The following is a 19,951-nucleotide window of genomic DNA, read 5'->3' as shown; positions in this document are numbered from 1 at the left end:
AGCTCCACCTGGGATTTGGATGCTTGAAGCAGACTAGATCCTTACTAGATGTAAATCAGCATACCTCTATTGATTTTAATTATATATTGTGACTTCTTATACACGCTGATAATCCAGCCTGGAGTAATAGTATAATAGATGGCTTGTTCCTTTCAAGAAAGGAATCTTTTAATTCTTTTCCTTACTGAAAGCATCCAGTCTTGTTTCTTGCACCTATTCCTTCAGCAGCACAGGGATAATGAGACTCTTCTAAAGATTATCCTTTAATAGAAAAAGCATTATTGTGGTATAGGAGAGTTTCTTCCTGAATTAGCCTTCATTACTGCAAGATACAGCTGTAAGCTACAAAATCCGTATTCATATAGCAGAGGATCTGATTTAGCAGAAGCCCCTCCACTAACCAGTGTCACTGGGATTTAGTTTGGCACTTTCTCTTCAAGCCTTGATGAAGACATGACGACTGCATGAAGGATTACATAATACCTGCTCCTTGATCTTAAAGGATCACTGTGGATTTGGACATGGCTGAATAAAAGGCTGGCTCCAAGCTCCTACCCTGACATAAGACAAATGCACAGCACATTTCATGTGATTTGTGTGCTAATTAATCACTTCTTCTCAGCAGTCAATCTGAGATTGGAAGTTACTCTTCCTGAAAACAGTCAAAAACTTCCTCAATTTCTGTGCAGAACTCACCTGTTTCACTTATTACTTCTGAGGTACACAGGTGTACACCGACACCTCAGTACATGAGAACTACAGGAACGTGTAAAACAGTTGACTAAGAGGAAAAAGAACAACAACAAAGTGCGGTTCTCCATCTGAAAAGATAAAAAAGGGAGAAACATAACAGCAATTTGTTCGTCACGGACCATATATACCAGGGCATTTGTTACAGCAGTGTGTTGGTAAAGAATGGAACTGGCAATGTTTTATTCTGGTTCCAAGAGCTGTTTATATACATCAAGTTAAAGTGTTGACAGAAATAAGATGAAAACACGGAGTGTGATGGGGGAGCACTGAGAGTGGCAGCCCTCTGTAATGAAGCAAAGCTCTGTTCCTTTTCTCTCTGGCCAGTGGGTGCAATGAAATACATACATCTCATACACTGAGATACAATTCTGAACATAATTGTTGCAGACTGCAGACTGAATAACGAGTTTGACTCTGCAATCTAGTCTGATTATGTGCAAGTTTAATGTGAAGCACTCTTAATTTGACACATATATTTAAAGGTCATAGCATTTAGTAATTTTAGAGGCTGTTTTTTCACTACCTGTCTCAGCTCCTTGGATACGTTTTAAAGATATTTTTTTTTCTAGGGGAAAAATCACATCCTTTTAAATACTGCTGTTCATATTCACTCAACAATATTCACTACAAGAGTACAGACAGCGACTTCAGAGAGGCTGCTTTCTTGAATAAGTATCTCACACTGTAAATATGAATTCCAGAATTAGACCTGACTGGATTTTTTGTAAGTGCACAGCCTGGCCCACAGTCATATTCAGCATTGCTTTGACCAGGTTTATTAAATTTATTGTACATAGCTACATCACAGCAATAACTGCTGGGACTGAAGAAAAGAGGCAGTGAATGCTAACAGTAGAGTAGGGCTGAATTTTGAAGGCAGGAACCATCCTGTAGGTAGGTGATCATTTCACAGAATACCTTTGTCATTTAACAAGTGAATGAAATCATCCTTCTGGCAACAAAACAGCAGACAGAAAAGCCCCATATGTAAATGCACAGCAGTGAAAGAGAAAATAAATGCTATCTAGAGTTTACCAACCAGGTAGGAAAAAGCATCCTGGCAGATTTCTGCTGTTTATCAAAACCTGCGTAGTCAGATTGGTCTTAAGCAGACTGTCTTGGTCTTGAGCATTCAAGTTCCTCGGGAGCCATGTGGCCAGGTCTTTGTTCAACTCCTGAGTGCAAATTGCTTAACATTTTGGCTCAGCAGCAGAATTTGGAAAAAGTTTATCACTAATGGTTGGATTACAATACTGTATCATGTTTATCTGATATTTACTAGTAGTAAAAGCTTTCCAGAATTGAAAAGTAAGCTATTCTCCTCCCTGCTAGAGAACAAAGTTACTACAAATATGGCTGTTTGCTGAATGCATATTACAGTCTTGTTTCTCTTTTTGAGTTCTTAGCACTCTATCAAGTTAGGGAGGAAGGACTTCAATGTAAAACCAAAGAATTTTCTAAGTTCCCTTACAAGGTCACATCTGTGTTTAAGCACTATGCTGAACTAACTCCTGCTATTAAGGATCTAGAGAGAACTGTCTCATATTTTATGTATGAACTGTGAAATCCCTAGTTGATGTTACAATATAAATGCTAGCAATTATTTTTTATGTTATGGCTGAAGACAATATTCAGATTCTGGATGGCGTTGCTCTAACAGATGTAGACTAAGAGTCTGTCCTTGTCCTGCAAAGTTTACAGTCTAATTATTACTTGAAAGCAGTGCAAGGATCAACAATCTCACACCTACAAATACATGTACTTTTCTTCTCAATTCCCCAAAGAGATACACAAAAACTTTGGTAACTCGTTTAAAATTACATTTAAAGAAAATGAGATGTAGGAAATAAAACTGAGTCTGAGGGGAGAAAAGCACATGAGTAGGATACCTCAAATCACATGGAAAGTAGAGAATAAAGAAGAAATATACTTGAAAAGCTATTTTCTTGTTAGGCAGGACTTACTCACGAAAAGTGGGCAGTAATCAGAGTCGAATAAATATGTTCTTATCAATTTATGTCATTATCAAAGACAGACTTAGAAAAATAACATCAGAATCCCAACAGAGTCATGCAGACAGACGCTAGGAGAAGTGGGATGATCTTGATATTTTCCAGAACAAAGGTCTAAATGTGCTTTATTCTATATGATCAAGATTGTGAATGGACAAAATATGTAACAGTTAATAAAATCATGGTTAGAAAAAATAGGCAGGAGTTTTTAACAACAGCATAATATAAAAGTGCTTGCTGTTCCATATAGAAAAACCAAAAACACGAGAAATTCAAATTACTAGTTATTATAAAAAGAACGGAGAATGTGCCTCATTTAGCAGGTCAAAATGACATTCTGCCATCCCCAGGGTCTGCCAAAGCTGCAGTTAAAGCTGCAGTGTGTGTTACAAACTGTACTGCAACCTTTAATATAGAAGGGTCTATATTTAGAACAAAGAAACATTGTTAGTGCTTTTTTAAAGCGTTATCAGAGCAGACTGTTCTCAAATGCATGACAGGAGATCCAGTTTGTGAAAGGAATCTCAATCACAGCAAACCAGCCCTGAAACTTTGATTTCAGGTGCAAATCTGCTGTGGATCTGCAGCTTCTGCACCTGAATTGCTCTCCAGCAGTTCACAATTTTCAGAGCATAGTCTCTCCCACTTCCCATCTCATCTACAAACCACATAAAAGTAAAATGCAGGATAAAATTATATACAGGGTTTTTCTGCAAAAGGTGGTGGGCACTTTATATAACAAAGACAAACACACCCAAATGCCAAGAGGTAAAGTTTTTGATCTAATTATAAGGAAGAACTACATCACCATTGTCTACAAGGACATAAAATTCTTACGTATAATGAATATAAGTGCACTGACATATTGGATTATGGATACAAAGCATTATCAAACTCTCACATCTTCCTAAAACTCATGTGCTGTTACCAAAACTTGACCCTGCTGTTTGGATTTGATACTGTGCCATTGTAGAGTTTTGCTGCCTGCCCCAGGGATCATGTGTAGACTGTCAACATTTTGGGGGCACACCTGGAAAACAACAGAGATGACCCAAAAGTTCCTGCTATGTTTGGCTGCCAATAAATGATGCAGGAGATGCAGAAGACATGAGGGCTCATAGTTTATGGAACTGTGCAGGTATTCATTTGTCTGTGGTTCCCTAGGAATATCCTTTCCTTTTTAAAGTTCACAGGAACTGCTGCCATATCTATCTTGCATTAATATTCAGAATCTGCACTCGTAATCCATTGCTAAGCAACACTTAACAAAATTGATCTTGCATTAAGCAAGGTCTGGAGCTTGAATAATACATTATTTCCTCACTGCTTATAACCAGTGAAAACCTTTGGTTGTTTTTTGAATGTCACAATATTGAAACTTTTTATTTTAAACACAGATTATAGTTGTTAAAGAAGTCCATCTGGATTAAGGATCAGATGTAAATTCATCCTTGTTCAGCACTAAAAGTAAATAAATTACAAAAACTGTTCAGCCTGTAAAGGCTGTAGAAAAACTTAAAAATCTAAAAGAATGTAATACAGAGACAGCCACATCCTATTCTGTTTTCAGATACATTGAGGGCAATTCCTTGTCAGCTACTATGTGTATATCTTAAGCATCTCTGTCACTGTTATTTACATTCTGCATTAAGATCAAACAACTGTGTACATTTATATGCTGAATACAGGAGTTTCTTCTTCCCATACAAGATTATTTTATGTACATAGGAAATAACCTTGCCTCTCTGGAGTTTTCTGAATGGCTGCTGAGGATGGAATTCCATGCCTTGAAGTTGCTAGAAATTACCTGTTTTGTCTTCTAACCCATTTCTCTGCCACTGCAGGATAGCTCCCCTGGGTATATTCCCCAATGCCTTAATCATCCTGTTCTTAAGAGTCTCAAGCAATGTCTCCTTTGGGAGTTGACTGCAGTCTATTAGATCCTAGTGCTAGACAACACTTATTTATATTCATCCTATATTTATTAAGCCTGAGCTCTTCCTGTCTCTCTTTCCCTAGACCCTGATACATCAGTTCAAGAGAGCAAGTGGGAAGTACTTTCCCTATGATTTCCAAAGATTGAGGTTCTGGGGTAATCATGTGTGCAACCACCTTCAGATCTTTCTTCAGTCCCGTGGAACGATTTGATGCCTAAAAACTCTTAAAAATTGGGCCCTTGAGAACTCAAAATGATTCATTTTAATTATCTTACACTTCATTTTGTAAGACACTTTTCTAAGCTAAATTTGGAATATAATTTTAACTCATAATTCTTGATAGCCTTCAAACATGGTATTAATTTGGTGACATTGCCTACGAATTATTTTCTTTCATGCTCTATTTTTCTTCATCAAAGGATCTAGTGTCTGTTTAGTAATATCTGCGATTGATATAAGCAGCATTTTAAAAAGCCTCTTCCAAGAACCTGTACTTTGCTCTTAGGAAGTGTACAAGTTATTTTACCATGTAGTGAACATAGACTATGTAGTATTTCTAAAAGGGCCTTTTTTTTTTTTTTCTGTAGAATTAACTATAATACTGCAGATTTGTGTCTTTAGAACTCTTTTTTCCCCTATTTTTCATCATCAGCATAATGCTTTATATTATATCCATTCTGTATTTCATTTTCTCGATCACTCCCTGCATTGTATCATATACAAATTTCAGGACTGGGCTGCACTTGCCTTTCACCAGGTAATAAAAGTTTTAAAGAAGGCAATCCCAACATTCACACTTTATTTTTCACTATCTCAGTGGGCGCTGTCTCAAATGCTTGACTAAAATATTTACAGCTTTTTCTTCAGCTATTAATTTCCATGTGCCAACACTTGTAGCTACACCTACTACAGATGCACCCTGTTTACATGTCCCACTACGAATAGAGCAGGAAAAGTATTCCCTAGATTACTTCTCAGCACTGTTCTTTCCACCCCAGTTTACCCTGCTTCTAGATCTGCATCACCATTTTGTCAAATACTTTATATTTTTGCCTGTCTGGCAATCTAGAAGAACATTTCCAGATAGCCAGCTTAGAAAGGCTAAGCTTTGGCCTTGGTCTTATAGCTCTTCTAGACTTCCCCTGTTAAAATAAGATTCTCAGTGTTTTTGAGTAATCATGCAAATAACTGAATGAATTCCACTATGAAGAGGTATAAATAAAAGCAGACACATTCAGGCCAATGAATGCAAAAGTGACAGAATATTCACGCTGTTTAACTTAACATAAACTTCTAAAATCTTTTTTCATCACAGACGCTAAATTCTCTCAAGTTTTTATACAGCATGCGAAAAAAAAAATAACGTCTAATATCTAATCTTTATTCAATAAAAGTACAAATTGAATAAAAACCATGAGCATAACCTTTAAATGTTCCATGGAGAAATGTCTAGGCCTTTGATTTTTGCATGCTGAGTCTTCGTATCTTTACTTCTCCAGAAATTTTGCTTATTCTTTATATTTTACCCTGTTTCACTCCTTATCTTTATTTACGAAGCTGCAAGTCATGATTTCCCTGTGATAACTCATGGTCCAATGCTATAATGTTAGTGCATCTGATGCAGATTTGCCACCATTTGAAGGAATTGCACTTTTCCCACCAAGTTTAGAAGAAAAACATTACTCATTCCTTTCCCATGTAATCTTAGCATTTTGCTCCTGCTGAATTCATCAGTGTATATTTACTGGGCATAAACCAGAGTGTAAATACTTGGAATACTTGGAATTAACCATACAGTCTTTGTATTTGGGGATGAAATGTAACAGTTTGCATTTATCACTAATAAAGGAAACCAAATTACAAATGTAAAGAAAAATCAGATTTCAGATCTCCTATTTTCTTCTTCTGGGGATTTAGTAGCAGAGATGTCTCACTCGAGTGCTGTGGATAAATGGGACCCAAGCCACAGTGCTGGTTTTACACCTTCTTGTGTCTTTTTAGCTTCATGTCTATGACTTCAGCTTTAGTTTTTGACCATCTGAGCAACAAGTTTTCTGTTTACTGTTGAAGGAAATGTCAGCAACTGATGACCTATCTTTTGCTAGAACTATTTTTAAGTTTTATTGTGAAGTGTGCAAACAACTCCGGCGTTTCTCAGCAGGTTCTTGGTTCTTTTGACACTTGTGCTCAGTGACAGTTTGATCTACAAATAGTAAGAAATATTGGTCAGAATTCTGAAGTCTCATTTAAAATTGATAGCTTAAAATTACATAAAGTAAACAGACTATGGAGCTTGTCAGAATTTACATATCTAAAAAAATAAATTGAGACATAGGATCGTCTGCTTAAGTGTAGTATCTTACAAGAAAGCTGCAGAGTGGAACAGAATATAATACAGCTCTTTTCAAGCCATCGCTGTTAAATTCTTCTCTTGAAGACGACAGCAGAGGACAGACAGCTCCTTTTATGTGGCATCAGTATGATGGTGATTGTCTCCTAATAGGCTCTTTCAGGAAGTGTGGTCTCTATTACTGGCCTACATGACAACATTTTATAGTTTGTTCTTCATTTGAGGCCAGACTTCAGTCCATCTCCTAGACTGCTGAACTTCATGCTTGTGTACATCCTCACAAATCTTCCTATGCAGCTTTGGTGACTACTGTTGCTGCCCCTTCAGTAATGTAATAATCTCCTTAAAAAGAGTATGCGGACCTGAAAGGTGCAGGCCTGACTTGTCCTAGTAGTACTGATGTCCTTCTTCAAGGGGATCTCACTTGTAGCTTTGGAGCTCGCAATTTATACTTCATCTGAGGTCACATGGTATGCTTTTTGTGACTTGGATTTAGGCAAACATGTATGTAATCAAGCTCTGCACTTTGCTCTGTTGCACTTCTCTCAAATGCTCCAGAGTGTGTTCACGCAACCAAGAATCCCATACTTGTAGATGAGGAAAAATAATCTTAATAGGTTATTTGCCAGGCCCTTCAGCAATGGCAATAAGTTGTCTATACTCAATTTGAGCTGACTTTAGGGTCCCAAAGTAATTATGAGAAATATTAAACCCTTGGTTGAGATGAAAAATTCCTTTTTTATCTGAGCATATTGCTACTGGGTTTTTGCACTGTAGTGGTCTCCAGAGTAAGAGAACTGACAAGTGTCTGAAAAAATCCTAGAACCACTTTGTTTATCCTCATGTCCCAGACTTCAAAATTGGTTCCTCTTTGATACGATTAGCAATTCAGGATGAATTTGCAAGCTCAGAACCAGTTCCATACAAAGCAGTGCAATTGTCATTTCATCTACCCTGCAAGTACCAGTATGAGGACCTTGTATTATGTTATAAAAACAACCTGATTTTCACACCTCTTTTTTGGAAGAGATGTTGAGTATACAGGAACAATGAATCAGAGACATAGAGCCAAGAAGACTTCAAGAAATTATCTAATCAATCTACTACAAAGAATTGATAAAAGTTATCTCCTCTGCTTACACTTTGTTTCCCTCCCTCCAGACCTCTTTCAGAGCCTGATGAAGCACAGAGAACAAAGCTTTATTGTTTCAGGCATTTCTGTCCCTTGGTGAAAAACTTTCCAGATTATGTGAATAGTTTCTCAGAGTCTGTTCATAAGGAAACAGTTTTATTTTTCCCATCTCGGGGAATACTGTTCTTGGGCTGGATCAGTGAGCAATGCATTTTACTTCTTTTCATCCTGACCATTTTTTTTTTAATCTCTGCATTAAAGCAAGAGGAACTTTTCTACAAGCTGTATTGTCATTTTTTTTAGTGTTTTGAAAACGTCCTCAACCACTGAAGATATTCACATATCTTCCTTCCTTGTTTGGGATTTCTTCTTTTCTGAGTGACTTGGAATCCTCAAGAGCAGGAATCAGACAAAAGGAGCATTTTCCCTTGAAGCAAATGCAATCTGTATCTTTTCTCGTATTCATGTCCTTGTAGATTTGGTTAGCCTTCCCAGGAGAATGCATGAGCTCCCAACTGAAGTGCCTTCAGACACAGCTACTTAGCTTGTTCAGTGTTTTTGTTTCTTCATTTGTTGTTGATTTTGCTAAAAATACTAATTTGGTCATCTTGTCAGCTTGTGCACCAGAATCCTACCTAAAATTAATACATCTCAGTTCCTCTCAGGCACACAGTCCATTTATCTTCTGCCGCAGCGTAATGCACTGTTTGTATGAAGAATTCTTCCCAGCTGCTAATGACTCTGTCATGGCTTTTGATGTAGCACATGTTCTGTTAGGGCATGTGAAATCACACAGGTCTTTGCTATTATTGCATTTCTTTCCAAACATCTGCAAAATTTGGACTCAAACATACAGTACTGTGTGCTACCTCATGTACTGCTTTTTTGTGGACTTTGACATTTAGTTCTGTATATGACCGTGGCCCCAAGCATCCATTCTTGAAATATCAGTGGATTATTTTTACTCTGTGTGGAATCAAACCATTGCCTACCTTCCATAAATTACACCATAGCATGAATTTCATTTAGCAGATTCTGATTGCTGTGTCTGGGGTGAATTCTGGGTCTTAATGCAGCTTTTCTGTCAGAGCTTTGTTCCTAGTTATGTGTTGGTCCCCTCCTCCCTTGATGGATTCAGTCCCTCCGACACACTGTAGAACTGCATCTCCTTGGGCTACGTTAGACCATGGACAAATTCTCCTTTTTGTACTCTGCATTTAATAACTAAACATTCATTTTTCATTTCCATGGAGAGCGAGGTACTCCTCAGATTCCTTTAAAACAGCTTCAAACTTGGCCAGAGTTAACCGAAAGCACATCAAGCACTTCAAAAGCAGTAACTGTGAGAAATAAAGTGCTGTCTGTCTGCCTTCCTTTTTGCCTGTTCAGTGCTTGCTGACACAAGGTGAAGTTTTGCATCCTCCACATTTCAAAAAGTGTCACTATGGGTAGAGAATCTTCCCCCCTTTTAATTTTTACCCCTAAGAGTACTTTCAGGGTTTAGAGTTTCTTTGTTGTTATAATCCTGCTATCATAGTTCAGTAGTTGCTTAAAGAAAAGGAAGATGTCCAGAATTCTTCTAAATTTTCTGACCAGCACATGGTCCTTCATAGAATACAGACCTTAGTGCAAGAACCTACTCAAAGTCCAATTCTTCACATCACTGAATGGCCTGTTCATAGCAGCAGGAATGTTTTGCTGGATCAGGGTCTGCCCCTGTTGTCCTCGAGCTGTGGCTGTGCTGGGACAGACACACCAGTATGCAGCCTGTGGTGGATTTGAGCCAATAGTCAAGTTTGTGTCACCTTCAGTATCCTAAAGCCTGAAGTTGACTCTGAGGAAACACCCAGAACCCCATTGCTGCACCTGCACCATACCATCTGCATTTCTCATTTTTCTTACTGCTATCCTGGGTGCTGGCAGATGCAGATGCTGACCCTACCTTGCACCTTTCATCACTCAACTGTTGCAGCACATAATGGATCTCTTCTCTCCTTGTCAAAACACTTCAGCTTATGCACACTAACTTCAAGGGATCTGGTGATGGTGTAAAACAGCATTTTTTTCCCCCCACAAGGGTTCAAGTTATTGGAGAAGAGAACTGACAGCTTCCCTAGAGAGCTTAAGCTTCATGACTACAGTGTGGTGGCAGGGAGAATGAAAGTTGTTTCTCTACATTATCTGAGAGCACTGCATTCTAGCACATTCTTAACATTATCCCCCATAGGAAAACACTGGAGTCACGAAGACTGTGAAGGGTTTATGAGTATGCAAACCATTACAACCCCTTTGTGGCTCATCTTTATTGTCTTCATCTTTATACATCAATACTTCTGTTTTATTTTCTTTAATGAAAAGAGGGTTTAGCAGGAGCCAGATGATTGCTTGGTACAATAAATCCTCCTTTCTTGTTGTTTTCACTCTAGTCAGCAAAATCATGTCTGATGCTAACTGTAAGGTAATGGGGCTGACACCAGACCTGGCCCCTGAAGTTGCAGGGCATTTGGGGACTCGTTGTCCATCAGGCAGCACTTCTTTCAGTCTGAATCACTAGTCTGCAGGAAAGCTGCTGCTTGTTTTATTGATCTCAGTATGTATTTATGTAAGGAGGAGAAAAGGGGGCTAGTAAGAGTGCAGAAACTGAAAGGAGAAAGGGAATTGTGGAAGAAATGACCATAAAGAAGAGGAGCTCAGAATACAAAGATTTCGTAAGTCTGTGGTAGAGAAAAAAGAAAACAAAGATACAAAAAAACAGAATAAATAGGAATAGTTTAAAAAAAAAAGAAGAAAAGAATACCATGGGGTAAGAACAAATACACCTGACAACTCTTCAATTTCTACATGAATGCAAATTTAATTTTTGTATTTCAGCCGTTAATGATGCTCCAGCTTCCACACAAATTTAATCCCTGAAATCTGCGTTAATGGAGTTATTTATTATCATTTGGTACTGTGGCATCTCACAGATGTTCAGAACAGTCTCAGCATGCTAAACTTTGGACAAGTCTGTGTGACATTCCACATGATCTTCAACCACCCATTTCTGTTCATATGTTTTAGAGAGGATTTATGGAACTTCCTAAGGTTGCCTGGCAATGGCAAATCTTGTGGTAGTAGTTTTCAGGCTGAGCAGAGATGTAAAACTTCATACCAGTCTTTCTTTCCAGGTGAGTATAAAGTCTGAGAACAAATTTAATTCTAATGACTTTTTCCACCTGCAAATGAAGATTGCATGGGCAGAGTTAACTCTGGCATTTAATGGTGAGATTTCTTCACTATGATATGTATGCTAACCAATTTTTGTGATGGAATCCATTGTAAAAGTTCCAGTAGTAATAAAAGACACTATAAAATAAGGCTTCCATTTTACAAGGTACTCTGCGAAATAACAGAAGATGGCTTTTGCCACAATGACTATATCCACTAGAAAGATAAGAAAGTGAAACCATCTGTTAAATATAAAAATACAGTCATTAAATTGGTAAATGTTCTGATACAACCTGAACAAACTGATAGGACTTGAACAGACTGATACATGTGGGGTAACATTTCTTTGGTTTGCTTGTTTTTTTGTTATATTATTCTGCACATCCTGAAGACAGTTATCATGTGCCTCTTCTTTATTTTTGCAAGTTCTTTGTGGAGTCAATAACAACCTTCAGCAAACAACCCAGAGTGCCTAGGATAGAATTCTGCTCTGAGGCATCATTCAGAAGAACCTGTTTCTTTTTACTGATGACAGAGGAAATTGTGAAGGATTAGCCTCAGAAGACAGAACTTAAACATTGCCTATGCCAGCCTCAATCTTGTCTTTCAATTTCAATGTAGTTTTGACTTTGATTATACTTTTTTTTGTGTGTGTGTGAGAATTCAAGTCTTTTCAATTTTAAAGGTATTTTTTCTCTTTTGTCTTCTAGACAACTGTAGGCAAGATAGCTTTGCAAGGTGGTGAAAACTCAGCCCCCCAAAACCACTCCCAAGCACTTTATTTATCCATTATTTGTACTGTTGTTTTGCTTGAGTCACTGTTTCTAATTCACATCTGCCATAAACTACAAACACCTTTTGTTTATCCCAGGACTGGCCAATATTTCAATTCTCATTACTCTGGGATATTACAACTAATACCTGCTAGTAAATAGGTTGCAGAACATGTTGTGGGGTTGTTGGGGTTAAGAGGTTCAGGACATAAACACAGAGGATTGCAGCATCTTCAAAGTAGCCAGTGTCACTTTGTCCACTAGAAAACCATAATTTTCCTGCCTGTTGACATACTTGTAGCATTCTTGTTTCAAACATTTAGCAAATTCCTGCAAAATTCCAGATTCCATTGCTATAAAATATGGCTGTTTTATATAGAAAAAAAGTCAGGAGCAGAGGCAAATAAAGAGGTCAAATCATTGTATTTGTGGTATTTCTAAATTGTAGTCTATTGTAAAATGGACAAATGTCTCAGTAGCTTTGTATAAGCCAACCATCACTTACTGCACAGGTTAAACTAGTTTTTCTGCACAATTGCCCAGCAGAGCTAACAAAGCTGAATCTGCAGTCCTGAGAGACAGAGGAGGAAATAAATCCCTTATCTGTTAAAAAGATACAGCGGTGTACAGGAGGTACGAAGGGATGGTAAATCAAGGTCTGTACCACTGCACGTACTTTTAAAGTGATATATTTTTAAACCCATGGAAATTACAAGAGCAAAACTTTCCTAATGCAGTAGTGAAGGTACAGAGTAAAGTGCAGAAATGCAATTTAAACGTTTGTTACTGTAAAGATTTTCTTTCTTGTGTGAATGTTTTTAAAAAAAAAAAGGTCTCAGTGGAAATGTGCCTTAAAAGAGGAGGGGAAAACCCATCACTAAACCTCCACAGAAGATTTGGAGGACTCTACAACAAAGACTGCAGCCACTGCCTTAAGAGCTACGGAAACAATCAAGATGGTGAAACAGTGAGTCTTGCTGTCATGCAAAGATAACTGGGGAAGTAGAATCTTTTATGTGACATGGTGTGCTCTTGCTGCTGGCTTTATTCTAGTGGTAGACAGTTGCTTGCTACTGGCTGTGATGTGGGATGAGTTCAGTATGGCTTTAGGGTAAAAACGAGTGTCTGGTTTCATTTTCCAGGCATCCTTTATTTAGTCTAAGGGGAAGTCATCCTGCTTTATTTATGTTGTCTGCAATCCGGGCGCTGAAGGCTTTCTGTATTAACTGAAAGTCCCGAAGTGCCCTATTAAGACAACTGTAGCACTGCTCTGCATGGGAAACATAGCTGGAACTGAGATCCGGCCCTTTATCCTTCTGCATGTGGAATGCTTTCTGCACCAGACTGTTTCCAGATTAAAGCCTGAACACGCTGCAGCACGGGGAAAGTGGCAAGGCATGACTGTAATTACAACTTCTGACCAAATGATTTGCACAGCTCACATGAATTAGCAAATAACATCCAAAATCAATATTGTGGCACTGCTTACAGCAGAAAGCGTATTAACTCTTCGGTACTTCTAACTTGGAATAAAGAAACTTTTTACATCCAAAATACCAAGCAGTTGAATTATCCACTATAGAGAGTTCTTACATTCTTGTATTAGGATTAGAGGCAACTGTAGCACAGGCCAGAGATAAAAAACAGCCAGCAAGTGTGTTTCAGTTCTATTCAAGGATAATAAACAGGTTGGAGGTGAAATGCTGCAGCGAGGAGATAGAGATTCCTATCAGAGTTCAATAGAAAGTCTGCGCTTTGCTGGATCAAGAAAGATTAGCCACGTTTTATGAAGTAATTAAGTGAATGAAGATGCATTTCTGACACAAATATTGCATGTAAGAATGTAATTAGTTTATATGCAACGATTCTGTAGTTTACCATTCAGGTCTTCGACTGGTAAGCATATTAACCTGCTTTATACTAAGCAAAGTCAACTGTACTGGAGTCACCAAAGGACTCAATTTGGCCTGCTGTGCCAAAACAAATATGTTTTAAAGGAGTGATCTGATGTAAATCTATAAAAAGTTGAACTCCTACAAATTCAGTGGGAACAACGTTCTGCTGCTCTATACAGAGCTGTTCTGGCAATTCATGGATTGAAGAAATGGTCAGTGGAGGATTAAATTAGTCTAACCACCAGTGGGATCACGAAGGGAATAACAAGTGTATCCACATAACACCGGTAAGCACTGACATATATAACAATCCTCAAGTGTTTGTGAGTAGCAAACAGGATGGTCCGGTTTGGATTGGATTGGGTTGATTTTGTTGTTTCACCATCATTATTTTTCTTTTTTCTTTTTGGCAGATCCCCAGCAATGTCTGGGATGAACTGTGTGAGTCAAGTAGAGCTGTATACAGCCTAAATCTGCACAAAGCCTATAACTGTGTATAAGTAAGAAATGAGAAAGCCTGTGATCACTCTGCCAGGGGAAAGTTCGTTAACCCTTACCTGTTGCTGAAACTAATGCTTATATGGGAATGTCTGTGCAAAATGGAAGGGTCTTCGAGTGCAACCCCAGACACCTTTAGAAAAATGGTACAGTACAATGCAGAAGGGAAGGCGGAGCAAGGTGGTTAGACACAGATTTACATCCACGTCTGCAGGGCTTTGGTTTGGATTTCTCCTATTTGTTGTTTTTATTGGGTTATGTTCTGACCTCCTGCAGGCATGTAGCTTTCATTAGATTCTGTGTGCATCGAGGGGAAAATGCAATGTGGGGTACTTATCTGGGTTTAGACTTGTTCTCTGCTGTTAAAATTAATAAACCTTCATTGTTTTTTTCAGCCCCAGAGGCTTTTATTGTGGTTACATGTTATTTAGGAACTGTATTTAAAATCAAATCTAGGACCAGAACGGTGCGCTGGGTTCAGTGCACAGACACAGCAGCAAAAGATTAATAAACTTGACCCTTTCTTGTGTTATTAAAAAAAAAAAAAAAGAACAAAACAACACAAACCAACCGAACCGTTTGAAAAAGTGGAATTAACCCCATTTTCAGCTTCCTGGGGGAGAGAAAGCAATATTTTTCCAAGACAATAAACTCTGTACTTCCTATCCCTTGAAAGACTCAGCAGCAGGTGCCAAGGAGCGCCTTCCTCATGGCTTTTGGGGATGGACACGGCAGCAACGGGTGGCACAGAGCCCGCCTTCTCCACGTGCTGCGGGAGCAGGAATCTCTGTGTTGTAGGGGAGGGAAATTCAGAAGTTTGGGGCGACCATCCCGCCTTCGACATGCCATGACTTCTGGACATTACGAGGCCATTGCCACGTACTACCCAAGGCTTTTTGCAGCTGGTGTTTGCTGGGCACTTTGTTTCTGACATCGGTTTCACGGCTGTGGCACAGTGCTCCCAGCAGTCCCTTCACGAGACCTGGATCTCCTGAGGACGAGCAGCAGCACCGCTCCCCTGCCAGCAGACCCGGCACGCGCATTCTGGGCGCGCGGAGGGGATTTGATGCCCCCTCCCCACCGGAACGCGGCTCTTCGCACCAGCGACCGTTACCACGGCGTTACGCACGCGGGAGGTGCCTCAGCGCCCCGCCCTCTCGGTCGCACCGCCGCCGCTCGGCCCGCAGATGGCGCCAGACCTCGGCTGCTGGCACGGACCCCGCGCACGCATCCGCCCGCACACGCCCGCAGCCGCTGACGGAGCCCGGCGGGGGCTGCCGGTTCTCCCACCCGCCGCCTCTCCGACCGCCGCCCGAGCAGCGGCAGCCGCGCGAAGAAGAGGAGGAGGCGGCGGAGCGCGGAGCTCCGTCCGACAGCAGCGCGCGGAGGTAGGAGCTCCTTCACAGCCTCAGCGTGCGAAGTTCGCGGAGCTGCGGGAGGCTTTGCTGGGGTTCGGTAGCGGGTTCTTTGCCCTTGGTTGGCGCCCGTGCCCGGCGCGGGGTAACGCGTTTTGTCTGCGCTCTCGCCGCTGCTCCTCAGGGCTGGGCGGTTGGGTGGGTCTCAGCGGAGCTGCCATCTCCGCAGCCAGAAGTTGTCGAGAAACGCGAGGGGAGCGAAGCCCGGATCCGGGTCTCCTCAAACTTCCCCGCTCGAGGAAGTGGCCCCCGCAGCGCCCCGCTCCTCTCCTCTGCTTGCAGATGTCGGGGATGCTGGTCATCGCTGCCTGGTGCTTCCTGCAAGTGGAGAGCCGGCATCCTGAGATCGTCACGGGGAGCAGCAATCACGGCAATTTCCTGGACAATGACAAATGGCTGAGCACCGTTTCGCAGTACGATAAAGACAAGTACTGGAACAAATTCAGGGATGTAAGTACGGCTTTGTTTCGCGCATACTTCGTGTTTGCTTCGTTTGTACGTCTTCAGTGTGTGGCTGCTGGCTTTTAGAAGATGTGAGTGGAGGAGAGATGTAGCTTGGGCTGCTGCGTGTGCTGAGGATGCTCGGAGCCGTTTGGGAGCTGGGCAGGCGGTGCTGGCATTCTTAGTTACCCCATATCTCGGTGTGCATGGGGCTCCACGTCAGTCTTATGGAGACAGAACGCTTCTCGGCTCTCCTTCGAGGAGGAACTTTGTGAGAAGTTTCAGTGCCTGCTGCTTGAGGGGCTCGTTAACTGTAAATGAGGAAAGAATGTGTCTGTGAGAAGGGAATATTTACCAGCTCGAGCCACAAGGTGGTAAACACCGAAGGTTGCTGTTGGTTTTTGGTCTTTTTTTCTGCCCGCAGATTTGTCAGAATATATTTTATTGTCCATTCAGATCGTGGAGATTTTGGCAGTGGTGTATGTTTGGAGGATGCGATGCTTTGACTCAGTGCTTATCAGCCTGGAGAATAAGCATAACTTCAGTATGCATTGCTAGATGTACCTGCGGTAAACGTATCACTTTCTTAACACGGAGCTTTCACTAGTTTGAACACGTCGGGGTATTGCACACAAATGAGCAGAGAGTGGAAAATGCAACGCTGCGATGCATGTAACGTTTCTGGAGCTCCTTTTGCTTTCGTCGTCTGTCTGTTGAAAAAGCTTTGTTGGAATGCACACAGAAATGCCCCTCCGTGTTCCTAAGGCTGGATAGGGGAAACGTTGCTGTTGGTCAGGAGCAGACTGGGGTTAAATGTTCTTGGCTGCATGGGATTTGTGTACAGTGGCTGCCGAGTGATTGTAGGAAAGGGAAGAGTGGCTGGCAGTTCTGCTAGTGCTGTTCTGTAAGTTCACTGTGTCAGTAGTCTGCTATTTATTTATTCTCCTTTAGGAAGCTCAGGTGCTTTCCAATATATTGCAAAGTTAAAGTTTGCTGTTATGCAGTTTTCTCCATAGTCTGAACAATGCACCTTACATTGCAGAAAGGAAGCTTCAGTTGTTAAATGTTGCCTGCTTCTGCTCAGCTTATTTTCTGTATTTTTCTGTAGTTCTGTGTCTGAAAAATCATACTGAATTTCAGTGTAGCAAAGTATGGATTTATCTGTAGCACCAACAGTTAGATCAGAATGCGTATTTGCATGCAGTCACTGTGATGACATTCACCTCTTGGGACTGCTGAAGTTCTCATATAATAGATTCCTGGAAAAGCCAGCAGTGGTGAGGATGTTAATTTCTGTGTTCAACTTGATGTGCCAATTTAGCACCATCTGAAAACCACAGATTGAAAGAACAAAGTACAAATTCATCTAAAAAATATTTTTAATTAGGGACAAAAATATAGCAGGAGACTCTTCGCATCTTTCAGCAGTTTCCTTTCAGACTGAGACTTTGTATTAAATTATATTCATTGAACCTAAAGATTTGTTTCCTTTTATGCCTTATATAAATAAATGTAAAGAAATCTGGAGTTCTTGCAGCTTCTCTTCAGATCTCCTTTCCCCAGCCTCCAGTGTGATTGTCACAGACATGATTGCTCTTCTTAGGAAGTTGGCAACCCTGTCCTCAGCAGGGGGTTTGGAGCTGGGTGATCATTAAGGTCTCTTCCAACTTAAGCCATTCTATGATTCTGCACTCATTAATATTACCTCTTTCATGTTTTAAGGTTTCACAACTGAAAAAGGCATTTTAAGACTTTCTGAAAATACAAACGAAATCTGTAAAGCCTGCGTTCTCTCCCATAGGAAGAACTGTTAAACCAGTCCTCTGCCAAGCAGAAGCAAGTAGTACAAAATCATGCAAATTTTAGATAACTTTCTATTCAGCTGTTTTAATGGTTCTGTTTAATTACTTCAAAACTAGCATGTTATAACTGTGTATGATTATCCGTGAAACATTTTATGTGGCAAATTAATAGAGACTGCTAATCATCCTCTAAGCTTTTTCAAAGAGAAAATATATAAGCTTGCATACATAATTAAACTTTTAATAACATATTTTCAACCGAAGTAATTGTGGTGTATCATAATCTTCTGTGAGAGCTTCTGTGCACAGAGATGAAGACATGCATATGTACAGTTTCTGCCAGCAGGAAGATATAGTAATGACAGCACACTTATTGCAGCAGTGCAGAGATGTTATTGGAGGAAATCTGGTTCTTGCTTCGTGGCTGAAATATCTTGGGGTAGACTGCATGAAAACTGCTTCGTGAGAAGACACATGAATTAACCTCTGTGTATGCTGTAGATTAGCATATTGTTTATGATTGTTGAATTGCAGGGAAACTATTGTCCTGCCCTCCCTTCATTCTCAAACTGTAACTATGCATCATTACTAGATGAAATTCTCAATGTGGGATTTGTGCAAGAATCTGGAAGTGGTCTTTCAGTTATTGGCAAAACAAAACAAAACAGCTGCTACGGAGCAGAGGGCTTTGGCCCTACCCTACAAAGCAGCAGAAGCAGTGTTGCAGTAACAATCATAACTACCTTTAGTAGCTTTCCTAGTTGTAGGTCACATCGTATACACGATGTTGCACAAATATCTGCATGACTGTGTTCACGTGCACAGTCGGAGGAACGCTGTGTGTATGCAGCTCAGCTTTGGTTGCTGTAGGTGTGGCCACTTTAAGCAGTTTGTTGTTTGTAGTATGCACGTGTTTGTGTTGCACGTAAATCTGCATTAATGTTGCACTACCACCTGGTCTCTTAACGTACAGAACACAACTGAATATAAGATTTTAAACTGGGGTTCCTTCATCTTTCTCAGTGACTCCTTTCAAAAATCAATTGGTTGGTCAACCATATTGGTCTGATGTGGCCTGATTTGAGAGGACAGTTTGTGGTTTGTTTTCTGTAGGGCTTGTATTTCTGTTGGGCAAGGACAGCACGGTAGTTATACCTAACAGCCCAGCAGTCCTTATTCTTCTGTGAAAAGACAGCAGTTTAAGCCTGTTTCAGTCTCTGTTATATCCACATAATCAGGCTAAATTCATCAGTCTGACTGAAGTTTATAATGTAATCGTGCTTTGTAACATTTTCAAAAGGCCACAAGGGATCTCTTTTAAAAAACAAACTCAGAACTTCACATTATAATCTTTTCATGTGGCCTGACAACAATTTGTGCAATATTTAGTTGCTTCAATTTTAAAACAAGCAGAGCCTGTTAATGAATACTTAAGACCATGCGATGGATGTGTTGTGAAGCACTTGCTCTTGAAAGCCTTGTAGATGGTCCAGCCATCAAGTATCAACTGTGGTGTGATGTCTCACATATTGACGTGCTTTAAATATGGTCTGAACTTGATATTCCTGTCTTCTACCCCATTTTCTCAGTCTGTTGTGGGCTTTTGATATTGATATTTATGAAAACAAATGCTAAGGCCTCCATCATTCAGTCAAATCTGTCAAGAGAGGTTCGTTGGTTTAAGAGGAGTTCGAGTGCAAATTTAGCACCTGAATATGAAGTGAATCCTTAAAGTC

At 40.2% G+C, this 19,951-nt stretch overlaps 1 protein-coding gene across 1 annotated transcript in view; it reads left to right on the top strand.

Annotated features, from left to right (window-relative positions):
* Window positions 1–15,744: 15,744 nt before the first annotated feature.
* SPOCK1 (SPARC (osteonectin), cwcv and kazal like domains proteoglycan 1) overlaps window positions 15,745–19,951 on the top strand; it is a 255,375-nt gene continuing 251,168 nt past the window's right edge. Inside the window, exon 1 of the mRNA XM_042826651.1 lies at window positions 15,745–16,422. Coding sequence (XP_042682585.1) covers window positions 15,745–16,422 — 678 coding nt within the window. The remainder of the gene's footprint in view (window positions 16,423–19,951) is intronic.

This window comes from Centrocercus urophasianus, unplaced genomic scaffold (assembly GCF_019232065.1).
Source record: "Centrocercus urophasianus isolate 14NV4802_14NV808 unplaced genomic scaffold, USGS_Curo_1.0 seq_26, whole genome shotgun sequence".
In the NCBI taxonomy this organism is placed as follows: domain Eukaryota; kingdom Metazoa; phylum Chordata; class Aves; order Galliformes; family Phasianidae; genus Centrocercus; species Centrocercus urophasianus.
The sequence above is the reverse complement of the archived record's forward strand: the minus strand, read 5'-3'. Positions and strand labels throughout refer to the sequence as shown.